The sequence below is a fragment of the Notolepis coatsorum genome (assembly GCF_963971535.1).
Source record: "Notolepis coatsorum genome assembly, chromosome: 18".
Taxonomy (NCBI): domain Eukaryota; kingdom Metazoa; phylum Chordata; class Actinopteri; order Aulopiformes; family Paralepididae; genus Notolepis; species Notolepis coatsorum.
This window is the reverse complement of record NC_140182.1, coordinates 17,210,114-17,229,838: the sequence shown is the minus strand read 5'-3', so window position 1 is coordinate 17,229,838 and position 19,725 is coordinate 17,210,114. Positions and strand designations below refer to the sequence as shown.

Genomic DNA, 19,725 nt, shown 5'->3' with positions numbered 1-19,725 from the left:
CGGTGTAAGTCTCCACAATCGGGAAGTGAAATGCCTGCTCTTTGCAGATGACCTGGTTGTGTTGTCCCCCACAGCAGACGGCCTACAGCAGAGCCTGGACCTGCTAGAGCATTACTGTCCTGGGCACTGGCAGTAAACCCCAAAAAGACCAAAATAATGGTATTCCAAAAAATATCCAGATCTCAGGACGTCCTACCAAAGTTCTCAATTGGTACAAAACATGTAGAGTACTGCACACATTACACATATTTAGGCCTAAAACTAAGTTCAACTGGACATTTTAAGGAAGCAGTCAATGAGCTGAGAGGGAAAGCACGCCGGGCTTTCTATGCCATAATAAGAAATATCCAAACAGAAATACCAATTCGAATCTGGTTAAAATTAATTGAATGTGTTATTGAACCAATTGCACTCTATGGCAGTGAGGTGTGGGGTCCACTTACAAAACAAGACTTTACCCAATGGGACAAACACCCCATTGAGACCCTGCATGCAGAGTTCTGTAAGATTCTCCTACATGTCCAGAGGAAAACTACAAACAATGCATGCAGGGCAGAATTAGGCCGTTACCCACTAATACTAAAAATACAAAAAAGAGCAATTAACTTTTGGACACACCTAAAACGAAGTGACCCCTATACCATTATCAAGCCCTGCAGTGCCAAGAGCTGAGGAGCATCAGGAACCCCCTTACCCAGCTGGTCCTGAGGCTGAGTCCACAAACTTGCTCTCTTAACACACCTCAGGAACAGAACACATCACCAATCAGAATAAATCAAATTACTACACAGCTAAAACAAAACTACATCACCTATTGGAAAACACAAACAAAAGCACAGAGCAAAATGCAGTGCTATCTGGCTCTAAATCGACAGTACACCATAGCAGATTACTTGAGCATGGTGACTGATCAACAACTAAAAAGAACCTTGACAAAATACAGACTGAGGGGCATGTTACACACAGTGTTTTTGTGCTCGTTTTTATACGCTTTTGAATACGTTTCATGTCCCTTTTACACAGAAATGCGTTTTTTTGGCGTTTTTTGGTGGATACGTTGTGGCCGTAGCTGAAATGCTAAATTGTGTTTGCGTTTTGAAGCAGTGCCAAAAAACTTGCCGACAACAGTTGTGTAGCCTTCACGGAGCCGTTGTTGCGAAAACGCCCATGCGCAGTAGATACCATCTGCGTGCCCTCCGGTGACAACAGAGTTTGTGTGTGTGGGTGGGTGTGTGTGTTTGGGACAGAGCTCCCAGCTCCGTGTCCCTGTGTCCCAAATAGCTGCAGCTACCATGTGTTGTCAAGTTATTGTTATAAGGACCCCAGTCCAAGCTACAACAGTCTGCATTCCCTTAACAATTGTTTGTATTGAGCCGTATTGTATTGTACCCATTATGCAATATGTTAAATAAAGTTTACATCCATTCATTCTGCTAGCATTAACGATTGGTTGAGCACTGCCACTGGCTAACATGAGCTAGCATTAGCTATCAGACCCGGTTAGCTCAAAGCTCCTCTTTCAACTTAACAAGCATTAAACAAAATGGCCCAGTCATCTATTCACCTTTGTTTAATACACACAGCGTTGTCTCTAATGTTATCTAACTACTGATAGCTCCCGATATCATCAGTTTGGTGCTGGCTAACTAGCGTGAGCTAACGTTAGCTTCTAGCCACAATGCTATACTGTTATAATGGCATACTCCATTGACGTTAGCATGCAGCTAACAATGTAGCTACCGATCTTTTTTTAGACTAAACTATCCGCTCTTGGTGGTCACTTGTGTTGATGTTAGTTTTGTTTCATCAACAAATGACAGGCAGAACACACAGTGAATGTATCCGTTTTGTTTATTGCACTTTTATTAGGCTTTGCTGAAAAATAATTGCTGCATTGGGTAAATAGGCAAGATGGTGGCGCCCATAGGCGCCCGCCTTGTTTACATTTCTTGACATTGGCACATTCAAGTTCTGATTGGTTGAAATTGCCTTCATGTTCGCCACCTACTGCCACCTACTGCTTTGGCAGTGTACTACATCACTGTGCCCAGGTGATAAAAACGAAAGTGTGACTCTAGGCTCCTTTGTTGCGGCGAAACTCATCTGACAATGAAACGAAAATGAAACGAAAGGTGTAACCGGCGCCTGAGTGAGCACAGCCTCGCTGTTGAAAAGGGAAGGCACAGGAAAACCTGGCTCCCTGCAGAGCAAAGGCTATGCTGTCATTGCATCCTCAGTGAGCCTGAAACTGAGTTGCACTTCCTCACCAAATGTGAAAAATATAAAGATATTAGAGAAACGCATTTAAAAAAAATTGAACTAATAACAAAAGGTTTTCTTGCACTACCAGATACAGGAAAACTACCAGTCCTACGGGAGGACTCAACAAGCTGTGAGCTAGCAGCAGCCTATGTTGCTGCCTGCCATAGACTGAGGGACAGTGAGTGACAGTCACCTGACATGTTTATGCCGTAATATTTTATGTTCTATTTTATGATTTGTATATACTATGACATTAATATGTGTTTTGTAATCCATGCTTATGTTATCAACCATTTGCTTTGGCAACATGTACAAGCTGCGTCATGCCAATAAAGCCACTTGAATTTAATTGAATTGAATTGAATTGAATTGAGAGAGAGAGAGAGAGAGAGAGAGAGAGAGAGAGAGAGAGAGAGAGAGAGAGAGAGAGAGAGAGAGAGAGAGAGAGAGAGAGAGAGAGAGAGAGAGAAAGAACGGGAGACAGAGCGGGGGGAAGACATTCGGCAAAGGACGCCGGGTCCGGGAATCGAACATATGAAACATAGGAAAATAAACGAAAAAAGAGGGAGGGAGGGAGGGAGGTCAGACTCATGTATGATGTTAGTGTGTATCCAGGTACAAAGTTACAAGTGACCATCTCTGCATAAACGTATCTTTTTTCAGTTGCAATTGTGCAGTCATTTCTTCCATTGTATACATCTGTCTCAATCTCTTGGTCCATTGTTTGACTGTCGGTGGTTGATTTTGTAACCATGCCATAGTTATCATTTTCCTTGCTGTCATCAGTTTAACGATGAACTGGCAGTGTGTGCTCGTCCTTCCTCGTGTATGGAAAACAACCCACCAATGTCATATTTAGCCTATTATTATTATTATTATTATTATTATTATTATTATTATTATTATTATTATTATTATTATTATTATTATTATTATTATTATTATTATTATTATTATTATTATAGGCTAATTATTATTATTATCATTCTAAAGGCTTGTGTTCATATAGTGTTTCAGAATAGCGCTGGGGAGGCTGGGATGAAGCGCTTGCGGTGAGAAAACCAGCCCTACGCTGCGCACAAGTTTTATATTTATGGCAGCAATGTAACTATCACTAATTGTCGTCATGAATTGAAAACGGGGGACCCTGAGGTAAACGAGACGAAAGTCTTTCTCTGGTCTGCATCCCCTTAACAATTGTGTGTATTGAGCCGTACTGTATTGTACCCATTCTGCAATCTGTTAATAAAAATTTTCAATCAGACTAACGTCCATAACAAACTAGCATTGTGATCTATATGAATTGAAAATGGGGGACCCTGATGGAAACAAGACAAACGTCTTTTTCAGGTCTGCATCCCCTTAACAATTGTGTGTATTGAGCCGTACTGTATTGTACCCATTCTGCAATCTGTTAAATAAAGTTTTCATTCATTCATTCATTCACATGTGATGCATGACCTCTATCCTCACTACAGCCGACCAGTGGGAGGCATAGTCTAGCAACGTTCAAGACAGGGGAGGGAAGAATTGGAAATACGAAATTGGGATGAGAGATTTGAAAATAAGGAGAAAAAGTGGATAAAAAGATAAGTATAAAATAGAGTCAAGTACGTAAACAAAAGTGTTCAATATACATATATACAATGCAGAGTAGAAAAAGTAACTGAGTTACAATACAATATACAGTACAATGCAGAAATGGGATTAGGTACAATTTACAGTAAGGTGTAGTGAGGTATGAGTTGTAGTGCAAATTCTTTACCAATAAATATAACGTCTGTTAAGTGTCTAAAGTGGGTAAAGTGGGTGCTGCAGTGAGTTGTTTGTTTAAAGTGTGTGCGTGTGGATGTGTGTGCTGTGAGTGTATTTGATGGTTTGTTACATAGTGTTATTGTCATTGAGCATCCTGATGGCCTGGGGATAGAAGCTTCTTCTGTGCTTGCCATGAGACTCCGGTATAGCTTGCCTGACCGCAGCAGTTCAAAGAGGCAGTTGTTTGGGTGGCTGGAGTCTTTGATTATTCTCTTAGCCTTACCCATGCAACGCTTGTTGTAAAGAAGAGAGTTCAAGTTTTTATTTGTCACATATGTATTTTACATGTACATTGCAGTGAATCTTGGTTCTGTATGAGCCCCCTGAGATTGTGCTTGATACAGTAAAAAAGTAAAAAGAATAAAGACCAAACACTACAAAATATACAATATACAAATGAGGTAGGGATGTACTAGTGCCACTGTGCCAGAGAAATTGATGAGAATGAGGTATATTCATAGTCCAAATAACAAGCAAGAGTGAGAGAAGGAGACTGTATTGTTTTAGTAACGCCATCTCAAAGTCACAGATTTTTTGGGTGGGTAGTTGGGTAGTTCTCAGCAACAGGGCCGACATATTTAACTATAGTTTGTCTTCCACTGTGTCAAAAGTAAATGTGTTCAAGGGTTGGTTAGGGTTATATATTTTAATTATTGCCACAATATGACTTAAACATTACACAACGAACACTGCGGGATCAGGGTGGCTACATAGTGTATACAAAATAGGGATACACGTATAATGACCCCATCCCCCAATTTTGTCTTTGTCTTTGGAATTCCAAAGTCCAAATATTTGGAAAAAGTATCTGAGAAAAGCATAATTGAGGTACACGCACCTGGAACATTTATTTTTTTGTTTTAGTGATCGGTCTGTCTATAGGCAAAGGGACTGGAGTAACATTCTTTTGTGGATTTTGACAAACAGATGGGTGGATTGAGCCAGATTCGGCTCAAACAAGGGACTAAACACGTTTAGCAATTATGCCACATCAATGTGGAACGCCCTACCCACAGCTGTAAAGGAATGTGAATCACTACCCACTTTCAAAACCACTTTCAAAACCACTCTCAAAGAGCACCTACGGGAGACTGCAATTCGAAACTGGCCCCTGTAAATGTCCTAACCCAACCTCCTCCAATGTACAGTAAATGTCCTAACAATAATACACAAGACCCTCTTCTTGGGACCAAGTAAGGTTTCGTCGATAATCCAATGTACAGTTTCCCCACCCCACCCCGCCTACCCAACCCAACCCCCCCACCCACCCAACCACCTCCAATGTACAGTTCCCCCCCTCCACCCCACCATGTACAGTTTCTTCGTCAAATGTATATACTCTCTTTTTTAGACTATTTTTGTATCACAAACAGTACTGTATTTGTAAATCTGGTATGTCATAAATGTATAGATGTAGCAGTACTGTATCTGTATGTCGTGTGAATGCATGAATTAATTAATGAAAACTTTATTTAACAGATTGCAGAATGGGTACAATACAGTACGGCTCAATACACACAATTGTTAAGGGGATGCAGACCAGAGAAAGACGTTTGTCTTGTTTACATCAGGGTCCCCCATTTTCAATTCATATTGTATGTCATATGTTATGATGAATTGAAAATGGTGATGTAAACAAGACGAAAGTCTTTCTCTGGTCTGCAGCATCCCCTTAACAATTGTGTGTATTGAGCTAGGTACTGTATTGTACCCATTCTGCAATCTGTTAATAAAATGTTCAATCAATCAATCAATCAATCAATCAATCAATGGAAATAAGGAAAGCGTGTAAACACGCATTGCGCATGTGCAGTCGCAAATACGCGGAAGATGACTCGTCAGTGTTGTTGTGGAAGTTGACAGGAGGCACGTGAGCTGCCGTCGTCATCCTGAGTGGAAGCTGTCGTCGACATGGCGGCTGATACACCGCCAAAGGTATTCAATTTACAACATTTTAAACGTATTTATGGTCAACGGTATTTCTGGTGATGTAGTTCTGAGTTTTGTCGCGATGAAGTAATAACTCGCATATATCCACGACGGCACTCAATCGGGCAGATACTAGATAGAGTACCCACCCAGTTAGCTGAGCAGCTAGTGAGCGGTAGCCACTACAATAGGGGATATCTGCAGAGCCGCAAACCCAACGTCTGGGCGGGGCTTCGTGGCTTGGACTAGGTTTGAGACGTTGGGCTTGCGGCTCTGCAGATATACCCTACTCACTAGCTTAGCTGTTCTGTGTTAGCTAGCAGCAGCAATACGTTACATTACTCGAGTCGACGACATCATCAACATAATGCCACGAAAGCAGCACACCAGACAGTCCGTGTTTAGTTTGGGACACGCCTTGGGCAGCAACATTAACCGTAACACCAAGCAGCGACTGACGTTAACTTGGTTTTCTTCCACTTGGTTGTGTTATGATCTGTGGATCTCCGTGTGCATCGTAAATGTTGAACTGGATAACGTTAGTTATCGTGAAGAAGATGAAGCAGTTGAGTTTACCTCTCCACTGCTAAGCTAACTGGTGGGGTCACAGACTGGGACACATATCAAGCAGCGATTGTTGCTAAACTGGTTTAGCTGGTTGGTAAAGCTAATCATCTTCTCCAGAGTCAGACAATAAGATTGATCTCAGTTTCATCTTGGTGTGTCCCAGTAGCCCTAGAGAGAGGTCTAGGTGCATAGCTTAGCACAATGACTAGAAGCAGTAGGGAGCAGCTAGCCTAGCTCCACTATGCTTGCACCTCATGGTACCAAAGCACCTCAAAGGCGCTAAAAACAAAATTACAAACATCTCAAAACAAACTGGTCAGACTACTGCTTGACCTTACTCCTAGAACCCACCTCACCCCTGCCCACTTTGACAACCTAGGATGGCTTAGAGTAGACGACAGAGTACAGCAACTTGCAATGGGCCTGGTCTACAAGATACACTACACGACTAAGGTACCCATGTACATGTCAAAATACTTCCCAAAGGTCAGTGAATACCACGATCACAACACCAGAGGGAGCTCCACAAATCATGTTAAACCCAGATTCGGCTCAAATAAGGGACTAAACACGTTTAGCAATTATGCCACATCAATGTGGAACGCCCTACCCAAAGCTGTAAAGGAATGTGGATCACTACCCACTTTCAAAACCTCTCAAGTCAAGGGACACCTACGGGAGACTGCAATTCAACACTGGCCCCTGTAAATATCCTAACCCAACCCCCTCCAATGTACAGTCATTTACCTAGTATGGTTTTGTCAATAGTCCAATGTACAATTTTGTTTGTTTGTACAGTGTCTCCCCCCCCCTCAATGTACAGTTTTGCCAATGTACAGTCATTTACCTAGTATGGTTGTCAATAGTCCAATGTACAATTTAGTTTGTTTGTACAGTGTCTCCCCCCCCCCCCCTCAATGTACAGTTTTGCTTGTTTATACAGTGTGCCCCCCCCCCTCAACCACCTCCAATGTAGATTACCCAGTATGGTTGTCAATATCCCAGTGTACCCAACCCCCCCACCCAACCTCCTCCAATGTACAGTTTCTACGTCAAATGTATATACTCCCTTTTCCTGACTCCTTCTGTATCACAAACAGTACTGTATTTGCAAATCTGGTATGTCATAAATGTATAGATGTAGCAGTACTGACTATCTGTATGTCATGTATGTCATATATGTCCTGATGAATTGAAAATGGGGGACCCTGATGTAAACAAGACGAAAGTCTTTCTCTGGTCTGCATCCCCTTAACAATTGTGTGTATTGAGCTGTACTGTATTGTACCCATTCTGCAATCTGTTAATAAAGTTTTCAATCAATCAATCAATCAATCAATCCATCAAAAGTGAAGAAATATAACTTACAACAAGTAAAAATAAAAATGAAGCACATAGATTAAACTGATCTTATGGTCTGACTCGGGGGGGGGGGGGGGGGGGGAGATGGCAAATAAGTGTATTTCCAAGAATGTTGGAATGTTGATTGATTGATTGATTGAAAAGTTTATTAACAGATTGCAGAATGGGTACAGTACAGTACAGCTCAATACATACAATTGTTAAGAGGATGCAGACCTGAGAAAGACTTTCGTCTTGTTTCCATCAGGGTCCCCCATTTTCAATTCATCATATGACACACATGACATACAGATAGACAGTACTGCTACATCTATACATTTATGACATACCAGATTTTCAAATACAGTACTGTTTGTGATACTAAAAAAATCCAGAAGAAGAGTATATACATTTGACATAGAAACTGCATTGGGGGAGGTTGGGTAGGTGGGGTGGGGCTGTACATTGGAGGTGGGGGGGGGGGGGGGGCACTGTACATTGGAATACTGACATACATTTGACATGGAAACTGTACATTGGAGGAGGTTGGGTAGGTGGGGTGGGGTTGGGTGGGGCTGTACATTGGAATACTGACAAAGCCATGCTTGGTCTTTATTGTACAACTGGGTTAGGACATTTGTAGGGGCCAGTTTTGAATTGCAGTCTCCCGTAGGTGTTCTTTGAGAGTGTTTTTGAAGGTGGGTAGTGATTTACATTCCTTTACAGCTTTGGGTAGGGCGTTCCACATTGTTGTGGCATAATTGCGAAACGTGTTTAGTCCCTTGTTTGAGCCGAATCTGGGTTTTACATGATTTGTGGAGCTCCCTCTGGTGTTGTGATCGTGGTATTCACTGACCTTTGGGAAGTATTTTGACATGTACATGGGTACCTTGGTCGTGTAGTGTATCTTGTAGACCAGGCCCATTGCAAGTTGCTGTACTCTGTTGTCTACTCTAAGCCATCCTATGTTCCTTTTTTAAGGCTAGCAAACATTCCAACAAGTCTTTTTATCTACATTGATGAAGGACATGATGAATTGAAAATGGGGGACCCTTATCTAAACAAGACCAAAGTCTTTTTCTGGTCTTCATCCTCTTAGCAGTTCTTTGTATTGAGCTGTACTGTATTTTGTACCCATTCTGCAATCTGTTAATACAGTTTTTAATCAATCAAACATGTTTGAGGTTGCAGTGAATATATGCATTTGTTGCTTCTGTTGATCCAATTTACGACTGTTTTCTTGTAGGTCATACTTGAGCATGAGGGAGTGTTCATACATTCGAATAGTGAAGATGATGGCATCGAGCAAGATCTACTAGTTGCTGGGTTCCTTCGGCTAATTGACAAGGTATCTTTTGGCTACATTGTTGCCTGACTTATCCATATTATTTGTTTAGTCCCAACAGTTTTCCATGACATTCAGAGTGCACAACATAATGTTGGTTGGTGGTCAGAGGGCAGGCTCATCTGCAGTGCATTAGGGTTGCTGCTGTGTTTAGCCCCTTTCGTGACTGTGATACACCGAGTAAAACCACAGTCACTTCCTAGCCCATAGCAAACCAACGTATGTTGACCATGAAGGACTGGTTCTGCCCGAACCATTCGTTATACAAGTATGACAGAGAAATTTCAAAGGTACTCGCAGTTGCATGAGGGTTTTCGGACAAAAAATACGTGATGGTTTGAAAGCTCTGTGTTTCTAATAAACATTTTAAATATTTTTTATAAACTGGTCAACCCTGCTCAAAACGTCTTTATTTCCGTATTTGGCTGCCTGGTGGGCCTGCGCTGTGATCACAGCGCATGCGCATCATGCACCAAACGCCGGAAATAATGCAGTGTTGACCAGTTTATAAAAAGTATTAAAAATTTTATTAGCAACGCCAAGCTTTCAAACCATCACGTATTTTTGTCCGAAACCCTTGTGCAACTGTGAGTACCTTTGAAATGTATCTGTGATACTTGTATAACGAACGGTTCGGGCAGAACCAGTCCTTCATGGTCAACATACGTTGGTTTGCTATGGGCTAGGAGTAGGAAGTGACTGGTTTCACTCGGTGTATCACAGTCACGAAAGGGGCTACTGCTGTGTTGTGACATTTCCCATGACTAATAAACTCATGACATTTTACAAATATCTGTAGAGTGCTTACTTTGATCTTTAATGTTATTCAGCTACATTGATCCACTGTGTCTTTCCGTCTACCTCTGTTTTTAATACATTTTCAAGGACTAGTATCCATTTGTTCTAATAAACCAACGGACAGTCATACCTTCTGACAATTTTCTATCCGTTCATTGGCAGATCAATGATGGATCAATGTAGCTGCAGCTTTATTTAGCGCATCGAGCAAACATACTCTTGCTGGTCTGGACTGGTCCTCTGAGCTCCTCTCCAGTCGATTTGCTTTGGGGTTTAATCTGAAATATTTCCAAATCCTCAATTTGGAACTATGTCATCATTGTGTAACCATCATTGTGTAACCTGTCGTGTCCTCTAGAGCCTCCCTTCCCTCCTTCATGCAAAGTTAAATCTACTCTCTCAGTGAAAGTGAAAGTTAAGATACTCTATACGCTGCACAGATACCTATAAAATACATCTGCTGTCCATGCAGACACGTTCACTTTATAATGTTGTCTGACTTAAGTATTGATATATCCGAGGACTTGACATGGACCACACACATTGACAGTGTTGTGAAGAAGGCACGGCAACGCCTCTACTTCCTCAGGCGCCTAAGGAAGTTCCAAGTCAGTCAGAAGATCCTTAAGAACTTCTACTCATGCACAATAGAGAGCATCCTGACTGGCAATATCACCTCCTGGTTTGGGAATAGCACCGCACAAGACCGTAGCAGACTACAGAGAGTGGCCCGTTCAGCCGAACGCACAATTGGAGGGGGGCTTCCCACTCTCCAGGGCATTTACAACAAGCGGTGCAGGGGCAAGGCTAAGATAATTATCAAAGACTCGAGCCACCCAAACAACTGCCTCTTTGAACTGCTGCGGTCAGGCAAGCGATACCGGAGTCTCATGGCAAGCACAGAGAGACTCAGAAGAAGCTTCTATCCCCAGGCCATCAGGATGTTCAACGAACAATAACAATATGTAACGACCATCAAATGCACCCACAGCTCACAGCACACACATCCACACGCACACGCTCACTTTAAACATACAACTCACTGCAGCACCCACTTTAACCACTTTAGAACACCTAAGCACACTTTATATTTATTGGTAAAGAATTTGCACTACAACCCATACCTCATTACACCTTACTGTAAATTGGACCTAAATTGTACCTCATCCTTTGCACTGTATAGTATATTGTATGGTAACTCAGTTACTTCTACTCTACATTGAGCATTGTATATATACTGAACATTTTTGTCTACGTACTTGACTTCTATTTTATACTTGCTATACTTATTTTATACTTATCTTTTTTGCCTAGCAGAGTCTCTGGAGCGTAACAGAAAGAAGCATTTTGTATATAAGTATTCTGTATGACGACTAATAAAGAAACTTGAACTTGATAACACACGCTTAGTATTTTACAAATTAGAGTTTTTAAATTAGTTTATTTCATGAATGTGGGCACTGATATGCCGATAGCCCTACTTACTGAATGAAAAGAAGAGGGCTTTCAACGCCGCAGGTAACAGGGCGGAGGTCAAACGAGTTCAGGGGCTTCTGAAAACCAACCTCAGAGAGGCCAAAGACAATTACAGGAGGAAGTTGGAGGGCAAACTCCAGAAAAATTATATTAAATCAGTTTGGACTGGAATGCAGACCATAACCGGCATTAAACCGGCGGAGGGGAGTGGATGGAGATGTGGACAGGGCTTGACACAGCGGCCCCGGCTAGTCTCTGACTCTCTGTCCTCCCCCCTCCTGACACAACACCAGTTGCCCTGTCCACCCCTCCCCCGTCTCTCAGCCCCTCAACTCCAGCAACCCCCTCCCTCCCCCAACTGCCCGCCCCCTCCCCATCCCTGGTGCAGCCTGTCTGCCCCCCACGGCTCGACGACCCGCCCCTCCCCCCAACACCTGAGACCCCCACAGCGTGGCTCTCTGCAGACCAGGTGAATAAACTCTGCGATAGTGGGATGTATAAAGGACGGTGATGAGGAGGAATACCGGAAACTGGTAGCGGACTTCGTCACATGGTGCGATAAGAACCACCTCCAGCTAAATGTGACGACCAGGGAACTGGCTGTGGATCTGGGGAGGAGGAGGAGTGCACCCGTGACCCCCGTTTCCATCAGGGCGGTCGATGTGGACATGGTGGAGGACTACAAATACCTCGGAGTCCACATTCACAACAAACTGAACGGGTCAAAACATGCAGAGGTGGGCGGCTAGGTGGTGTAGTGGGCAAGGCGCTCGCCATCAACGCTGGAGACACTGGGTTCGAATCCAGCTCTCGGCGTTGCTATCAGCTTGGCTGGTCGTTCATACTAACACAATTGGCAGTGTTAGGGGTGGGAAAGCTGATGGGTGGGTCCTGGGCGTTGTGGACAGCGACCCCTACAGTTCGGTCGGGGCGCCTGCACAGCGAGGGTAGGATCTGGAGGGAGGTAGTGTGACCTTCCACACGTTACACTCTCCCGGTGAGAATCTGCGCTGCCAGGCTGGCTGCCGGCTGGCTGCACATGCGTCGGAGGAAAGCATGCGACAGTCGCCGGCCTCCCGGACCAACAGTAGGGGGGAGTGCGCAACAACCAGGAAGGGGGTTGGGAATTGGCATAACGACTAACAGTGGGATGGGAGAAAAATCGGAAAAAGGAGGGGGGAAAAAGATAACAATAAAAAAAAAAAAAACATGCAGAGGTACTCTACAAGAAGGGCCAGAGCCGACTCTACTTCCTCAGAAGGCTGAGATCCTTCAACATACTGTATGTACAAGGATGTGGAGGATGTTCTACGAGTCGGTGGTGGCGGGCGCCTTCTTGTACGCTGTGACCTGCTCGGCAGCGGACTGAGAGCGAGGGACACAAACAAACGGGCTGGAAAAGCTGTTCCGGAAGCCTAAATTCTTATCCCAACGCATGTTTGCTTCCGCGTTCGCGTTTTGCGCTCTGATTGGCCACTGACGTTTCTGGTCGCGCCAATCGTGTGACGGCAAGTTCTTTCGCCGGTTAAGTTGGTTAACACTTTCAGAGCCCTTGCTTAACCTTGATTTACCGGTTGAATGCCCACCATCCACTTCAATGTTAGCGTTAAAAACGCCTAATCTATGTTTTAAATTATGTGTCTAATCTGCCCGTCGCTTATCAATGACTCGTTTTCCAGTCAACATTGTCGAAGCGGATTGATTGTTTTTTTATCGGTTCATTTTCGTTTTATAGCATTTTTGAAAAGCCCTCGTTTTCAAGGAAAATATAAAGATTCCATGATAAAAATACATTTACTGGAATATTCTAGAATACGTTGTCATTTTTCGGCCTATTTATGAATTGTTTTCAAATAAACGCTAGATTATCTATAGTATATGTGTACGTATGCACGCTATAGAGGCGATCTGAAAAATCGATTCTCTTATTAAGCGACTGACCTGCAGTTACACATGGATAGACGATAGGGGGCGCTTTTTTCCATTCTGAGCTCCTGTAGGGGCTGCTGTACCAACGGGAGACTCGGTTGATGAAATATGATTTCAGATCGCTAATAAAACGATATTTGTCGTCCTGGGCACTTAGTGGGGGCCTAATAAAACTAGATATGTCGTCCGTGGCACTGAAAGTGATAAGGTTAGAGTTTGTCTTAGAGCAGGGCGATATTGTGTGAAGGCAAGTTCTTTCGCCGGTTAAGCTTAGGCACTCTTTCGAAGTTGGTTAAGGTTAGAGTGTGGATCGTAGGCGTTAGGTAGTTTGCTGCTGGTCGAGGCGGAAATGGGCGCGTCACGCGTCATGACCAGAAACGTCAGTGGCCAATCAGATCGCACCAGATTTCTTTCTCTTAAAAACTAGAAACGCCAAGGAAATCATTCAAATAAGCTTTGTTTTATTTGACACAATAAAATGATCAAACCAAGATGAATTTCCCTATTGGGATTGAAGTGCAAACCTAACTTTCACCAATCTTCACTTAAAAAAAAATGTATTATATATATATATATATATAAAAGGTTACTCTTGATCAAACAAAGATGAATGTCCCTATTGGGATTAATAGTGCAATAACTTGCTTTTTCACCAAACTTCACTTAAAACAAATAAAAGGTGCCTCTTGATCATCAAACAAGAATGAATTTAATAAAGTGCAAATCTTAACTTTTACCAAACATCACTTTTTGTAAAAGAAAAGGTGACTCAGGTGGAGCTGGAATCTCTAGCGGTGGTGGCGGAGAGGAGGAGCCTTGCTAAGCTCCACGCCATCATGGACAACCCCTCCCACCCACTACACACAGACTTGACTGAAAGAAGGAGCACGTTCAGTGTTAGACTAAGACTCCGTAGATGCAACACTGAACTGTCCTTCATTCCGACAGCCAATAATAATTAAGCCATTATAATGCATCACTGTGCCTCACTGAGCACAGTACAGCCTGGCGAAATCTTCCTGGACACTTTTTTTTTTTACACTTTTTCCTGGACACTTTATATTTTCACACTTATTACTGTACATTTGACTATGTTTCGGTATATTTTTGGCTGGATATATTTAAGATTTTAGAATGTATATACATACCAGGCAGAATGTATATCCCGGACTGTATTTTATTCTTATTTTTAATATTATTATATTCTTCTTCTTATTTTAGTCCTAGTCCTATTGACTACCTAAATGTTTATTGTTGTTCAATGTGAGCGATCTGTAGTGCCGATCTTCCCTCAGGATTATTAAAGGATTTCTATTCTATAAATAAATAAATGAAGCATACGCTGGTGGGGGCGGTGGGCAAGTAATGTACTCGGTGCAGTGTTGTAGTCGAGTCACTAAATCTCCAGGTCGAGTCTCGAGTCCCCAGTGTTCGAGTCCGAGTCACCAAAGAAGAGCCAGAAGAGTCCCCATTACCCTAGTCCAAGTCATGAGGGTATCGACTAGGGATGGGACAGAATATTCGAAAAGTCAAATAGTCGTTTCTGTTATTAAGATCGATTAATTTTTTTTACAATCGAATATTCGTTTTGTAAAATAAATATAAATATATATACCGTATATATTTTTTTTTTATATAAAATGCTTTTTTTTTAAGCAAACATTTTTATTTAATTCATTTTTATATTTAGAGGCAGCCTAATTTTCATAGCCTAGTAATTGATCAAAAAGATGCACATGCTACTGTTTCTGTTTGTTTATTAAAGGGGAACTATCTTATAAATGGCCTTTTTGAGTGTTTAGCATTGTTTCCTAGCTATGTGAACTTATATTAATATGATCTATGTCTCAAAATTCTCATATTGGCGCATTCTTCCAATTCTCCTCTCACAATATTCACCCTCACTGAACTGAGTCATTTGAAAATGTGCGCGATATGTGATGTCAGAGAGACACCGCTGCATGTTAATGTTCAGGCGGCGATGACGCTGCGCAGTGGTTTAGGAGCCCAGGCTCAAAACGGCTCGAGATCTTGAGGTAGAAAAATGCTGTTTTTGAGGACTTGATTAGAAATACAAAACAATGAATAAAAAAAATATATATATTACAGAGGTGTTCCATAGACTCACAGGAATTGTGTAAAAGTGCCCAAATAGTGAAAGAAATAGTAAAATAGTTCCCCTTTAAAGCTGGTTGATGGGCCAATGCAATGCTGTTATAGGCTAAGATGGTGAATCAATGGTGTCATTTAGATTTATTGTCGGTCAGCTGATAAAAAATAAAATAATAATAATTTATATAAAAAAATTTATTCGATATTATGAAACACGAATTTTCGAAATAGCACTTTTGCTAGAAAGTCCCATCCCTAGTATCGATGTGAACTGGACCAGAGTATTACAACACTGACTCGGCGGATGCCTGAACATAGAGTAACGCCGACTACCGCAGTAAGCCTACATACAGTGTATCACCCCTGTAGTAGTTTTGGCATTCAGTGTCTTGGTCAAGGGTACTTCGACAGAGATAATGGGCACCGTAGATAATAATACCAGCTTGTAATATCAGCCACACTCTCACAACTATGAGACCCTTCTGTCAGTGTCGGGGATGCAACCTTTCAACTGGTCTGTCCTCCTCTCCCTTCTACCTGGCTCTAGGCCCTCCTGCCACCAGCCAGCCCTGCAACAAAATGCCTTTGTTGTTGGAGAGTGTATAATGTCCGTTTACTTTTTATACACAATGCATGTTTGTTCATTGTTACTGACTACATTCTCGTCTCCACATTGTCAGGATGGTGAAATCACTGTGGAATACAAACCACTGGAAGACACTCCATCAAACATGCTGTGTGCTGCCAAGGTTTGTCCGAACCTACCATGCTTTTCAATGTATTAAAAGTGGAACGTCATCGCCAATATTTGATAGTCACATCTTATCTAATAATTAGAGCTCTATAGTATGAATACAATGCATACATGCAATACTCACCTTAACATTCACTTTAATATATATATATAATATTTAATCTATTTAATTGTATATTTTGTATAGCGTTTGATCTTTATTCTTTAACCTTTTTACTGTATGAAACACAATCTCGGGAGGGTCATGCAGAACCAAGCATTTCACTATTACTGTACATGCATGTGAATAAAACAAAACTTAACTTGAATAAAGTGACCTCGACATCGACATTCGTATCGAATCTGAAAATTGCACGTATCGCTATACGCTACGCCCCTAATATCTTTAGACCCCGGGAGAGAAGACGACGAGGCCTATTGAAGAGGTGAATTGACCCGTGTTTTTTCCCACAGGACTCCAGTTCCGTGGTGGAGTGGGCCCAGTGTCCCGGGGAGAAGTCGCACCAGGTGGTGGAATGGGCCCCGTGTCCCGGGGAGAGGTCGCACCAGCCGCTGGAGTCGCAGCCGAGCTACGAGACCGAGTGGGACATGATCAACGCCGTCTCCTTCAAGAGGAAGATGTGTCCAAACGGAGAGGGTGGGCGTCTCGTGATCTTCCTCCTGCCGTCTGTAGAACTCTGGCATTTGCAGGTCGATGGTGTTCAACTAGGTTTTACCATCGGCATCGGTTCAATTGGGTTCTTAATAGGGTTGTGTACCAATTTGAACTGGTACCGGTTCCTGGAATTCGGTATCGGTACCCAACAGTACTTTTTCTTTTGGTACTTGACTCTCTCTCTGTAATAACAAAATATTTTATTTCAGCTGTAACTCTTTCAGCTGTCCAAACGTCTCAATTTCAACATTGTTATTTATTTAGAACATTTTGTTTAAGGTCAGGGGGTGATGTTCCATTGATAAATATGAAGCCTGTCGAAACATGTATTTGTGCTATTGGGCTTTACAAAGAAATATGACCCGTCACAGTATTTCCAACTGAAATACAACCCCCCCGCCCCCCCGCCCCCCTAGGTGCCCTGAACCACAGTCACGAGAAGAGCAGGTGGGCGTTCACCTTCAGTGTCAGTGACCTCTGGTCCATCACCGTGAAGCAGGAGGGCTGGTCCTATCTGGTGTTTAAACTCAAGGAGTCCTCTGGCTCTCTGCCAGCCCTGCACTTCCACCAGGGCGGCTGCACCGAGTTCCTGGACGGCCTCAGGAGATACGCGCTGCTCAGCGAGTGAGTATAGCCTCCACCCCGGCCGTGCCAAGCCTGTCTTTATGTGTGGCCCTTGTGGGTGTGTTGTTTTGACAAGATTCACGATTCAAGAGATGTATTCGTCACATACATACACGAGACATGTAGTGAAAGGAAGGTGACCAACCATGCCCGCCTTGATTGTGCAAAAAATACAAATAATAGAATAAAATACTAGAATAGATAATAAAATAGACATGATAAAAAGTACTAAGATAAAATGCAATACAATGCTAAGCTTAAGAATTAAAGGTAATGAGTCCTATATACAATACTATACAATATAGAGTTATACTATATGTAACTGCTATACTAAAATACTACACAAAAACATGGTTATGTTTTTTTAAAGTAATTTTAAATTTTCCTTACAAACTCTTGCAATCAATCACATAAGAATGGACCTCCAACAGACACATTTCCTTCCCCTTTCCCAGTTTGTTCATCCATTTCCTGTGACCTTATCCAACTCCTTGGATAAGCTCATAATTATGGCTTGAAGGGGGTTGGGACATTGTGACTCAGTCTCTCAACCCTTCTTTCCCACCACAACCCATGACCTCAGTTCGTCTGAGGACACTTGTCCCACTCCTGACCTCTCTTAACTTACAATAACAACACGTCATTCCAGATACTTCCTCCAGGCGTTGTTATTGAGAACGCTTCCCTCTGACACAGCATATCTTAAAACGGTTATTAATGAATATGAAACATGATAGTCAGATATGATACTTCAATACTAAATGTATAATATGAAGAACAGAATGGTAATTCTTTAGATCTCCTATACCGATGCCTAGTGTTGACGTGACCGCGATCCAAGAGAGAGAGGAGAGCGTCCGTCAGACTCCATGGCTTTTGTATCCAAAAGACGACCAATTTACAAGTGTGTGTGTGTGCTGTTAATTTAAAAGGAACGCAAATATAGAGATGTAATATAAAACATTTGCAAACGTTCAAAGATTTGTTTCGTCAACTCGGATCAATTGGCTACTCTGTACAAGCACCTCGCAGCGGAAGGTCTTTTAATGTCGGGTGTGTTCCACTCTGCGCTGAAGGAGAGTCCGCTTTAGTCACCTGTTCTGCCTTCAAGGCTTTCCATTTAGTTTATTTCCTCCCCTGAATCACTGCATTCTTTTCTCCTGTGTTATCTATATGCTAATTTGCCCCGATTTGCATGAGGTCAAAAGCAAACGGCCTCTCAGACTAACGTCGTTTTGTATACCGCTCTGATGTACGGTATGGCGGACAGCCGCGCAGCCGGCGGGCTGGTCTCTGTTTGAGCCAAATATCACACCAGATTATGTCTGGACAGAGGCAATGTGTTTTTCTAGCTCTGCGAAGATAGCAGTTATTAAAGTTCTTATCAAGACCTTTCATAATGAAATTGCCTGGATTAAGTGCTGGGTATTTTCAGGCACGGAGCCAGACCATGTCTCTGTCCTGTTAGACAAGATTGTTTTGTCCTCTTTTGTTTTTAACCACACAGAGGCTGTAATGAAATGACTGACAAAGAGAGATTTATGGCTTCGTTTATTGCGTTTTGGTCGCTAAAATGAAACGCGCCTCCCTCATTATCGGGGCTATACGTATTCTCAGGAATACAGTGGGCCTGTGAATCGGTCTCTTATTGAGCGTCGTTTGATTTGTTTGTGTTTTCGAAGGGCGCCAGACGACGAACGCTGTCTGTTGGTGAACGCTCCCAACAAAGCTCTCTCGCAGTCCTTCGAGAACCTCCAGGACGACAACAACTACGGCCTCGTTGACGTAAGGGGCCGACAATCTTCAAGGAACACGCCAACATTTGGGGAACTTAGCTTATCGTCTTCTCCAGAGAGACGAGAAGATAAGATACCAGTTTCCTCTCTATGCGTTCAGTAGAAAGCTATCTGGCTGCACGTTAGCGTAGCTTAGCACAATGAATGGAAGCGGACATGGCCGGTTAGCCTTCGGGAGAGGTGTTAGTTGGACAATGCCTAGGCTAACCGGCCATGTCCGCTTCCATTCATTGTGCTAAGCTAGGCTAACGTGCAGCCAGATAGCTTTCTACTGAACGCACAGAGAGGAAACTGGTATCCATCTTCTTGTCTCTCTCTAGAG

At 42.6% G+C, this 19,725-nt stretch overlaps 1 protein-coding gene across 1 annotated transcript in view; it reads left to right on the top strand.

The window, feature by feature from the left end:
• The first annotated feature begins 5,940 nt into the window (after positions 1-5,940).
• Positions 5,941-19,725, top strand: part of tbc1d15 (TBC1 domain family, member 15) — a 30,746-nt gene continuing 16,961 nt past the window's right edge. Inside the window, exons 1-6 of the mRNA XM_084334405.1 lie at positions 5,941-6,012; positions 9,161-9,262; positions 16,255-16,323; positions 16,782-16,965; positions 17,400-17,607; positions 19,290-19,392. Of these exons, the coding sequence (XP_084190531.1) occupies positions 5,989-6,012; positions 9,161-9,262; positions 16,255-16,323; positions 16,782-16,965; positions 17,400-17,607; positions 19,290-19,392 (690 nt within the window). The 5' untranslated portion in view covers positions 5,941-5,988. The remainder of the gene's footprint in view (positions 6,013-9,160; positions 9,263-16,254; positions 16,324-16,781; positions 16,966-17,399; positions 17,608-19,289; positions 19,393-19,725) is intronic.